Genomic DNA, 12,130 nt, shown 5'->3' with positions numbered 1-12,130 from the left:
CCCTGCCTCTCTCTCTATCTCTCTCCCTGCCTCTCTCTCTATCTCTCTCCCTGCCTCTCTCTCTCTCTCTCCCCCTGCCTCTCTCTCTCTCTCTCTCTCCCTGCCTCTTTGTCTCTGTCTCTCTCTCTCTTTCTCCCTGCCTCTTTGTCTCTGTCTCTCTCTCTCTTTCTCCCTACCTCTCTCTTTGTCTCTGTCTCTCTCTCTCCCCGCCTCTCTCTCTATCTCTGTCTCTCTCTCTCCCCGCCTCTCTCTCTATCTCTGTCTCTCTCTCTCCCCGCCTCTCTCTCTATCTCTGTCTCTCTCTCTCCCCGCCTCTCTCTCTATCTCTGTCTCTCTCTCTCCCCGCCTCTCTCTCTATCTCTGTCTCTCTCTCTCCCCGCCTCTCTCTCTATCTCTGTCTCTCTCTCTCCCCACCTCTCTCTCTATCTCTGTCTCTCTCTCTCCCCACCTCTCTCTCTATCTCTGTCTCTCTCTCTCCCCACCTCTCTCTCTATCTCTGTCTCTCCCTGCCTCTCTATCTATCTCTCTCTCTCTCCCCGCCTCTCCCTCTTCTGGACAGGGATGTTGGTGGATTCTGAGTTTTGGCAACAGGAAAGGAAACTGGATCCGAGAGGGAACAGGGATTCCAACATCAAGTCGAGGAAAATCAGAAAGCAATCTCCAGGCCTCAGACTACCTGGGAGATCTACCACCTAGTTTAAACATTCTCATTGCAGTAGGGATCCTGGTGTAGTTAGATTAATCAGTGAAGGAAACTTGACACCATGAACTCAAATGATCTTTTGTTCCTCTATTTCCAGCTTGTTTGTGAAGAAGTAAATGTGGATCGTTTTTTCCCAGTTTTATACCCTAAGGTAGGATTCTGTCATGCTTAGTGTTTTCAATTCCTTTCATTCCTTTGATCCACCTTTCATCATCTCATTTCTGCAACTGTTATCTGTACTCACTGTTAATGTTAATTACAAAATTCAGGGAATGCTGTTGATGGAAATGAATGCATTAGGCTTTCAGCAAGCTTTGCTTTGAAGAGACTTTGTTACACTTTCTTATGTCTCTTTCAGGCCTCTCGGCTGATTGTAACATTTGATGAACATGTCATCAGCAATCATTTCAAGTTTGGTGTTATTTATCAGAAGCTTGGCCAGGTGAGTGCCTTGTACAGTCAGTCAGCCGGATTCCCCCATTGGATTAATGATGTACAGTGTGATTATTAGTGATCTATTCATTGCTGTTTGTGGGAGCTTGCTGTGGACAAATTGCCTTCCTCATTTCCCTACATTATTACAGTGACTACACTTCAAAAAGTGCTTCATTGGCTGTGAGGTGCTTTGGGTCACTCTGAGGTCATGAAAGACACTATATAAAAGCAAGGTCTTCATTCTTTCTGGGCAACTGCCATTCTTGCTCAGAGTATTGTGTAAATTTTGGTCTCCTTATCTAAGTAAGGATATACTTGCCATAGAGGGAGTGCAACGGATGTTCACCAGACTAATCGCTGGGATGGTGGGATTGTCTTATGAGGAGAGATTGAGGAAACTGGGCCTGTATTCTCTAGAGTTTCGAAGATTGAGAGGTGATCTCATTGAAACTTACAAAGTTCTTATGGGGCGTGACAGGGTAGATGTGGATAGGATGTTTCCTCTGGCTGGTGAGTCTAGAACAAGGGGCTACAGTCTTAGAATAAGGGGTCGGCCAACTAGAACTGAGATGAGGAGAAATTTCTTCACTCAGATGGTGGTGAATCTTTGGAATTCTCTATCCCAGAGGACTTTGGAAGCTCAATCATTGAGCATGTTCAAGACAGAAATCGATGGATATCTGAATACTAATGACATCAAGGGATTTGGAGAGAGCGCGAGAAAGTGGCATTAAGGTAGATGATCAGCCATTATCTAATTGAATGGCGGAGCAGGCTTGATGGGCTGAATAGCCTGTCCCTGCTCCTATGTTTCTGTGTCCTAGATGGTTACCACTACACTTGACTATTTCAACGCACTCCTGGCTGGTCTCCTACATTCTACCCTCTGTAAACTTGAGGTCATCCAAAACTCTGCTGCCCATGTCCTAACTCGCACCAAGTCCTGATCACCCATTACTCCTGTGTTCACTGACCTACATTGGTTTCTGGTCAAGCTACATTTTGATTTTAAAATTCTCATCTTTGTTTTCAAATTCCTCCAAGAATTCACACCTCCCTATTTTGGTCAACTGACATAATATCTTATGATGTTGCTCAGTATCATATGGTGCTCCTTTGATCTGCCTTGGAATGTTTTATTACGTTAAAGGCACTATATAAATAGAAGTTGTTGTTGCGAGGAGGGTGCACATCCATCCTTTTGTTTATAGTGTTAGCACTTCCAAACTGTATCGCCTGTCATTCAACAAAGCTGTCTCATTAGTGCTAAGGATACTGATACAGCATACTCCATAGCAATCTCTCACTAAAGACCATCAGCTGACAATAAATGAAACTCATTTAAATTCTTCCCCCCCCCCCCTGTTTTCTTCCCTGTTCTAAGTACTGACCCATACCTTGCTATTTTCCCTGAAGTAACTTGTCCAAATGCACATTATTCACGTGTAAGCATTTGTAATAATTATTAGTGGTTTTTGATCTGTGAGAGCTCTCATTTGGTGGCTGTAATGGCAACTCCATCTGATATCCACATGCATGCACCTTCTCCAGAATGAGATTATCTGCCGATTCTTCCACTGTGAAATGGAATGATGCTGATCTGGAGATATGAGCGCCACACTTTTCAATGCACTTAATAATTGCATCACTGAAGAAACTAGAATTTTGCTTTCTTTTAATTAAAGTCCCCAGCTTTACCCTCGAGCTTCCCACCACCTCCTACACATTAGCATAGCTAGCATAAGACAGAAAAAAATGGCAGTCTAGTTGAGTAGATTATCTTGGGCCATTGAACACGTCCAGCACCATTTTAAAAGGAGAGCTCAATTCACAACAGAAATTGACCAAAAATGGACTAAATGTGAAACTCAATTCATCCAATTGTAATCACTTCAGAATGGACTTCCAATCAGACCTCAGTTACAATTGAGTTGAATGTGATGAGTGATTGTTTATACTGTATCGACCTCATCTTTTATCTAAACATGTGTATGTGCACTTGGTAGAAGGTGTTTGTTGGAAATGAAGGCACTCATTATATTTTAAAGAGTAGGAGAACAAAGTGGTGCAAGGAGTGTTGCACATTTCCTTTTTCAAATTTATTTTTGTATGGCTGCAACCTATTATAAATAGCACTTCAGCATTTCAAAGAAGCCTTTGAAATCTGAGTGGCATGAAGATTTTCAAATGTAAACAGCAAAATAATTGATTTTTTCCCACTTAACTGCACTTTTGTGGCAGCCTCTCTCCGCAGTCCTTCCATAGTCTTTTTGGGTGACAATGGGTCTCCCACCAATTCAATAGGGTGTAAAAAGCATTTCATTTGTATTAACAGAGATGCACCCAACAATAAAAGTGTCTGATTGAGAGTTTAATTAAAAATAATTTGAATCTGGAAAACTGCATGGAGTGGAGTACTAAAATCATTTCTTCAACATTATTAATAAATATGAATTTCTGTACAATGCCAATCAGTCTCACATACTTTGTGCGGAATATTGAAAGCTAGTAACAAATCTATTTTAAAATTTGAAGACAGAATAGCTTATTCAGTTTTTTATTAAATAAAGTATTCAACATATCCTTAATAAGAAACATTTAATAACTTTAATTCACTTTATTATTAGCTGACATACTTGATTACATTTTGTAGGAAGTAAATGTAGGAAAGGACTTTCACAGTGCATTTCAGATGCCCCAAATGAAGTATTCACAACCAATGAAGTATTTTTGAAGTGTTATCACTGTTGTAATCTCAATTTGTTAAAAGCAATCTCTGATTCCACGATGTAGACTGTGGCTTAGAAATCACTTATTACTCAGCTCTGCCCTTATATTTTGTTAATGTGACATGATTTATATAGTGTAATCTCCTCCAACCCCACAACCCTCGGAATCTCGGTGCTCCTCTGATTCTGGCCTGTTGCGCATCTCTGACATTAACAGCTGCACTGTTGTCGGCCACGTCTTCAGCTGCCTCGGCTGTAAGCTCTGGAATTCCTTCCTAAACCCCTTTGCCTCTATATTTCTCCTCCTTTCAAACGCTCCTTAAGACCTACCTCTTTGACCGATCTTTTGGTCACCCTGTCCAAATGTCGCCTTATGTTTGATAACACGCTTATGAAGTGCCTTGGCATGTTTTACTATGTTAAAAGTGCTATATAAATACAAGTTGTTCTTGCTATAACTATTATAACCAAAGAGTGAAATGGCCAATCTGAGTGCACTGAAATTAGACAAGTCATGTGAAAGTGTCTCATAGCAGCTAAAATACAACTCGCTAAAGTTACAAAAGTAAGACTTTCAAACATTTTAAATATTACATTTAAAATGTATCCGTGTTAAAAAGATCAGCAGGTCAGTTGGAGCACTTCTATGTTTTTCATCTTGGTGAGAAGACAAAGATCTGCTTTTTATTAAATTCCACATTTTATCCAGCATCCTAAATAGAGGTCCTCCCCTCTGTTTATGTGATGTAAAATCAGCTGTATAAATCTGGGCTACTAGCCTCTCATTCTAAATCAGGTCCATCTAGGGCAGGTCCGAACTCAAGTCTCACATGTAAGATTCTTGAGCTATTTACTCAAGAAAGAATGGCTCCGGTGGTTTCTTGTTGCCCTCCTCATGGATTTCATCTTTGGAGGACCTTTCCCTAGATGGATGCTCACAGCTCTGCTCCCTCCTGGAGTGGGCCACCCTGTTTAGTGTTCCTATAGTGCAGGAATGCTCCCACTGTTGAGGAGATAAAAACCACCGAAATTCTTCTAACCCGAAAGCTGTAGGTTTAACAAATTACAAATGGGTGACCTGAAAATATCCAAAGATAATTCTGTTTTTTTTTATAATTGTGGGTACCACTGGTTCATGTTTATGTATTTGATTTGAATATTTGGCCAGGCTTAATGAACATTAAATTCTTGTAAACAACCATGTGGCGGCAGCAATAGCCAATATTGCTCTCTTTTGTACAACAGACCTCAGAGGAAGAATTGTTTACCAACAATGAGGAAAGCCCCGCCTTTGTTGAATTTCTGGAACTGTTGGGAGAGAAAGTTGAGCTGCAGGACTTCAAAGGGTGAGTGCTATTTGCTGCTGTACTGACCCAATTTGTAACTTTTTTATATCTCCATTGACACTTGATTTGAATAGTGCAATATTGCAATATGCTCCCTGAAGAGGGGTCTTTTAGCTCAATAGAGGATGTGTTGATAATTGTTCTACTACATTGACTGGATATCCATACAGACAATTATGAGGGTTGAAATTGTTGCCATCTCTGACTTTAGTGAAAAACTGGAATGACGTGGTATAATCTGTGAAAAGTGTGCCAGCAAACTAACCATTCTGTTTAGTGCTTCTTTGAGAATTCATACCTACCCCGTCAAAATTCAATTAATAAACCTGAGCAAAAAGCTAGGAAAAGAGCTGTTTTGTGCTAGTTAAAGCCTTCTTAATGCAGCCATAGAATCAACATTAACAACTACATCAAGAGCCAATGGCTCAGGGAGTAAACCCAACAAAATCTGGAGCGGAGTCCCATTAGACAGTTAGTGTTTGCCTCGAGTTAGCACCTTCTGGCAACTCCTGCAACCGAATAGGCCCCAGACATATAGGCTTTTGTCTTTCCTCTGGATACAAACCAACGAGGTCGAGAAGGGTGCAGATGCTACCAGCAAACAAAGAAAGGTGACCTTTCAGTTTGGAAGCTGGAATGTGAGGACTAGTTGTCCTGGAAGGAACAACGACTCACACTCCACAGCAAGTGTATGTAAGACAGCCCCCGATTGGCCGTGAGCCACACAAGCTCGGTATTGACATTGCTGCTCTACAAGAAATCAGATTAGCCATGACAGGCTCTATTCGAGACGCTAATTACACCTTCTACTGCAATGGAAAGAGTGCTGAAGATCGCCGTGAGCATGGTGTAGGCTTCAGAGAGAGCAACTGGCTGACACAGTTAATTGAGCCACCAGTAGCAACCTTGGAGTGTCTCATCTCCCTAGGGCTGTTATCTGATGGAGGCACAGTCAACATCGTATGTGTCTACGCACCAACTCTGAACGCCAGCATCTCAGATAAAGAGCATTTCTATGACTCCCTAGGTGGCGTTCCAAATGGAACTTCCCAAATGGTGAGGGGCTATTCATCCTATTTGACTTCCACGCACATGTTGGGGCAGACAGTGATTCATGGCCAACGTACCTCGGTCGTCATGGAGTGGGCAAGATCAATGATAACAGATGACACCTTCTTGAGCTTTGTGCCCTGAATGAACTCCATCACCAACACCTTCTTCCAGGGCATACATCGCCACCGGGTATCATGGCATCACCCAAGGTCTGGTAATTGGCACCAACTAGACCTGGTCATCATGAGGAGGCGCGATCTGCCCAGTGTTCTTCACACCTGCACCTGCCATAGAGCAGATTGTGACACTGACCACATTCTCATCAGCAGCAAAGTGAAAGTGCACCCCCGAAAGTCCCACCGCTCCAAACGTGATGGTCTGCCACATGTCGACATCCCTTGCGCAAGCAATGATGCCAAATACCAGCACTTCGCACTGCTGCTAGAACACTTAATATCCACCAAAGCCTTAACGGGAAGCACTTCCACAATTTCTGGTCGTGGATGAGTTAGATGAAGAGCCCTCATCACTGGAGCTCGAGAAGGCCATAGACCGCCTAGTGAACAGAAGGGCACCAGGCAAGGATGGAATTAGCCAAACTGCTCAAGCACAGAAAGTCCCATCTATTTCCACTCTTTTATAATCTTCTCCTTCTCTGCTAGAAACTTGGCTCTGTTCCACAGGAGATGTGTGACACCAAAATCACCACACCATAAAAGCAAAGATGACAGAGGAGACTGCAACGACGACAGGGGTATCTCACTCCTTAGTGTCACAGGGAAGGCCTTTGCTAGGGTCATACTTAAAAGATATCATTTGCTAGCAGACCGAGTGTATCGGGAAGCACAGTGTGGTTTCCATGCCAGCGAATCTACTGTGGATACGATCTTCTGCATACGCCAGCTACAAGGGAGGTGTAGAGAACAGAGTTTATCCCTTTACCTTACTTTTGTAGATTGCACTGAGGTATTCGACACTGTCAGCAGAGCAGGGCTCTACAAGACTTTGGGAAAAATTGGCTGTCCACCAAAACTCCGTCTCATCCGCTCCTTCCATGACAACAATGCACTGCACTGTACAGTTTGATGGCTCTACGTCCGACAGTTTCGGAGTGAAGAATGGAGTGAAACAGGGTTGTGTCCTAGCCCCCACTCTGTTTGGCATCTTCTTTTCCATGCTCTTAACCTTTGCCTTCCCTGCAGATAGGGAAGGAGTCTACTTGCACACTAGGTCAGATGGCAAACTCTACAATCTATCAAGGCTGAAAGTGAAGACAAAAACACATTGCGTCCTGATCGGAGAACTCCTCTATGCTGATGATGCTGCTCTAGTCGCTCACATGGAAACTCAGCTACAAAGACTCATGGACTGTCTCGCCAGTGCCTGTAACATGTTCTCCTTGACTATAATCATCAAGAAAATCATGGTCATGGGACATGGTATTGCATCTCCACCCCGATCACGCTAAATAACACCCCACTGGAAGTCGTTAGAAAATTCTGCTACGTCAGGTCCACGGTGACAATCTGTCCCTTGATGCAGAGCTCGATACGTGCATAGGGAAAGCAGCTACCACCTTTGGTCCACTTGCGAAACGCGCATGGATTAACACCAAGCTGACCCTTAGGACCAAGCTGATAGTTTATAAGGGCTCTGTTCTCAGCATCTTGCTGTATGTCTGTGAAACATGGGAGACTTAGATCTACCAGGAAAAGAAACTCAATAATTTCCATCTTCCCTGTGTCTGCGGCACATTATGGGTGTATCCTGGCAGGACAAAATCACAATGTGGCAGTGCACTCAGAGGTAGAGCTCCCAAGTGTGTTGGCACTAATCAAACAGAGGCAGCTTCAGTGGATCGGACATGTCCGCAGGATGGAAGATGGTCACATAACAAAGGACCTCCTGTATGGGTGAGGTAGCCGGAGCCAGACGATCAGTGGGGCACCCAAAGCTCCGCTTCAAGGATGCTTGCAAGTGTGACATTAAGGCCCTAAATGTCGACTGTCGCAGCTGGGAGTCTCTTGGCTGGCGAAAGAGGGAAATAGTGACGCGTCCTGTGAACTGGTGTGCACTACCACAACAACCAGTGGCTACAGCAGCTTGGCAACAGGCGCCAATACCGAAAACAACAACTCACAGCGTCACTTGGCAGCTTCACGTGTGGCACTTGTGGCAGAACCTACCTCTCAAGGATTGGCCTTCACAGCCATCAACAAAGGTGCACCAAGAGAAGACACCCCACCGAAATGGATTGTTGCTGTGTGTCCATCATCTTTTGTAGATGGAAGGATGTCAACAACAGAGCCTTGTTAAAGACTATTCAGAATGACCCTGTGCACAATTACACAGCGTTGGAGACTCTTGAAATAGTGAATGATTTAGGTTGATTTGACAGCCAAGAGTACAGAAGGCTCATGACACGCACCAAGAATGACACTGGGCCATGGGTCTACCCTATGGAGCTAGCTACCTGAGCATGAATGGAGGACAATCAGAGGGGAGGAAAATTAGATCAGAGTAGGGCCGCTCATTAAGCCTCTCGAAGCAGTTCTCCAGTTTAATTAGATCATGGCTGATCTGTATCATCATTCCATTTATCCACCTTGGTCTGTAAACCTTAATACCCCTGCCAAACAAAAATCTAACAATATCAATTTTGAAATTTCCAACTGACCCCCGGAGCTTCAACAGTTTTGGGAAAAGTTTTCTAGATTTCCACTACCCTTGTGTGAAGAAGTGCTTCCTAACATCACCCAGCTCTAATTTAAGGTTCTGCCCCCTTGTTCTGGACTCTCCACCAGAGGAAATTGAGAGAAACTATTTACCCTGTCAAATCCTTTAATCACTTTATATCACCCCTTAGTCTTCTATACTTGAGGGAAAACAAATTTAAGTTAGCCAACACAACCTGTCCTCATAACTTAGCATTTTAGTTATAGTCAGACCTAATCTTGGTGCTTTTCCTCACTGAGTGACGAGACCCCTTAGTTCTTGAGATAGTGTTTGCCATCTGGGTGACACACTCCTGCACATCTCCTCCTCTGTAGATTTGGGTTCCCCACACACACCAGAAATGTTGCTGGTTCCACTACTCTGTCAACAGAGATCCAATGGGGCAGAATTCCCAGCTAAGCTGACCCATCTCAAATTATTAGGATGGAGTCATTTCCATAGACTGGGATGGGTGTAGGGATGATGGGGAAGGGGTGGCGGAGTGAGGAAGATTGGGGATTAGCACAGATGGGTGGGTGGGGGTTAGCCAGGGATAAGGGGATAGCAGGGAGGTGGTAGCGGGTGCAGGGGTGGGTGATGCATTAAGCACCTGCATGACATTCTTTTACCTTCTGTTTTAGCAGAGATGCTAACCCCATTCAACAGGTTAATGACTGCATTACAAAATGACACAGGTGAATGGTACATCAATGATGCACCTTGTTGTACTACTCAAATCCTTTGTTCTCCAGCTTTCGAGGGGGCCTTGATGTTGCACATGGCCAAACAGGGACAGAGTCTATTTACTGCAAATTCAGAAGCAAAGAAATAATGTTCCACGTTTCCACAAAGCTCCCATACACTGAAGGCGATGCACAGCAAGTAAGTCTGTATCTCCATGGCTTAGGCAAGTTGCACTGCGGGAAATGGTACTTGGTCATTCTTAAAGTTTACCTATCAGGACCTGTTCTGTGGAAAGTACTGAGCAGACATTTTGGGCTGAATTTTCACACTGGGGGAAGGAAATGGGAGTTGGGAGTGTCTCCAGGTCCTGAACCTGCCCGGCAAGCAACAGTCACTCATTGGAATTTTGTCTGGGGCGCCCCCTTGAACGGCATGGAGACAGGTTTCCTCTCCAGTTAAGGGCAGCAGGTGGGCTCGAGGCTGGAGGGTCAATCAGAGGTCTTCCAGCTTCAGAGGAGCATCTGGCTGCAGCACAAGGTAAGTAACTGAGAGAGTGCCTCAACAGGAAGGTGCCCTCTCAGCCACCTTTCTAAAAATGTAGTTAAAAGTAGAGAAAGCAGCCAGGACACCATTGTGGAGGGATGGGGAATCCCTCTACAGGGCATCCTTTGGCTGTATCTCTACCGAGGCAGACAGGGAGGGTCTGTAGGCCTGCCTGGAGCACTGGCTCCCCCGTCTGCTGCTGGGTGCCCGCTTCCATAATGTTGGGAAACTGGAGGCTGACTGGAAAATCCCACTCAGCCTCCTTAACTCATTTTTAACAAGACTCTTAATGAGCATAATTGGCTGCCCGCCTAGACCCTGCCTCGGCCAAAATGGCCAACGCAGGAAAAGGGTTGGGAAATTGTCACACCAGCTGGTTCCAGTATTTTCGGGCCCCATTCACCTCCGTTCCTGACGTCGGGGCCTGAAAATCTTACCCTTTGTTTCAATCCAGTGAAATACGTTGTGTTCCCTCCCTCCCCATCTCTAAAAGCCCTGATGACTCAATGGGTAAATGCATTGTTTGATGTTGTACTGAGCTACGTGAGCAGGTATTGGGTACGTGAGCAAATCTGTACCGCGTTAGCTGACCTCATTGACCCTGGACTGAGAGTTGAGGGGTGAGGATAAAGTCTGCACCAAATGATGCTCAACTGGGCTTTACCTTGTCGCTGTCCAACAGACTTCTGAAAAGTGTCTACCTGGGTTATTGCTGCCTGTGGGACTGTAACCAATCATAAAGCTCTGTTTGAGGAGCAGATTACAAAGGGAAAAACAGAAGAATGGTGTGTTTAATATTTAAATCAAAGCAAAACCAGTTACAATTTCATTTATTCTAAGAGACTGGTCTAAGTGCTGGAGAAGGGCAGGAGGAGTTCTGATTAACTAGGTTATAAAGTTTAGTGGTTTTGAACTCAAGGATTAGTCTAATTCTCTTTGCTTTAAAACTCTACCTGGTTTAGTGAGTAAATTTGTTAGAATGATTTTACCTCACCAATTAGTCTAATCTTTTCAGTAGTGTCTGTGTGAGAGTGTAGCACAATTCAGTGTGGAATAATTGTTAGTTTCTGGCTCCATGCTCGGGCCGAGTGTGAATGTGCCGAGATCAACTCGGGACAGTGAGAGGCCGAGGTGACTTCACAAGCTCTGCCACGCACCGCAAGAACCAGCCGGGAGGTTTGTGCGTAATTGGTTCTGATCAGTAACTTGCTGATTCTCCCTCACTCTTTCCATGTGCTGAACAACTTTGGTATTCGTCAATGAATGGTATAGCCATTATCAGAACCAATAGATTGCCACTGAATGGCACAGTAGGCTGGATGCTAGCTCACTCTACTTCCACTTTTCCTTTTATCTTTCCTCTATCTTCCAATAGCGATTCTGACATTGCTGGAGTAAAACTTGACACAGACAGAGTAAATGGCCAGTAATATACTCGTACTTACTTCTGAAAGTCTAGACTGCTTACAGCAGAGAAGACTAAGAGATTTGATAGACATGTTTAAAATCATGAGGGGTTTGGATAGAGTAAATAAAGAAAAACTGTTTCCAATGGCTGAAGCGTCGATGATGAGCGGGTACAGATTTAAGATGATTGGCAAAAGAACTAGAGACACATGAGGAATCTTTTTAATGCCACGAATGGTTAGAATTTGGAATGCACTGCGTGATAGGGTGGTGGAAACAGATCCGATAGTCCCTGATAGTCGCCTTCAAAGGGAAGTTGGATAAATACTTGAAGGAAAAAATATTAAGGATATGGGGAAAGAGCGGGGAGTGGGGGAAAAAAAAGAGTCCAGGGGCTGAATAGCCTCCTTCTGTGCAGTGTGGTGCTATGATTTACTTGGAGTGGTACTGTAATGTGCAGGACTCCCAGTACACTGCTTCTGTTGGGTAGATTTGGGTGCAGCACTGACAGCAGT

General features: G+C 44.2%; 1 protein-coding gene across 13 annotated transcripts in view; it reads left to right on the top strand.

Moving 5' to 3' along the window:
* Positions 1–12,130, top strand: part of rap1gapa (RAP1 GTPase activating protein a) — a 475,427-nt gene that overhangs the window by 359,846 nt on the left and 103,451 nt on the right. For all 13 annotated transcript variants that reach the window (XM_068016826.1, XM_068016824.1, XM_068016829.1 and 10 more), the window contains 4 exons: positions 801–854; positions 1,062–1,145; positions 5,113–5,213; positions 9,734–9,863. In XM_068016826.1, coding sequence (XP_067872927.1) covers positions 801–854; positions 1,062–1,145; positions 5,113–5,213; positions 9,734–9,863 — 369 coding nt within the window. The remainder of the gene's footprint in view (positions 1–800; positions 855–1,061; positions 1,146–5,112; positions 5,214–9,733; positions 9,864–12,130) is intronic.

The sequence above is a fragment of the Heterodontus francisci genome, chromosome 37 (assembly GCF_036365525.1).
Source record: "Heterodontus francisci isolate sHetFra1 chromosome 37, sHetFra1.hap1, whole genome shotgun sequence".
NCBI lineage: Eukaryota > Metazoa > Chordata > Chondrichthyes > Heterodontiformes > Heterodontidae > Heterodontus > Heterodontus francisci.
The sequence above is the reverse complement of the archived record's forward strand: the minus strand, read 5'-3'. Positions and strand labels throughout refer to the sequence as shown.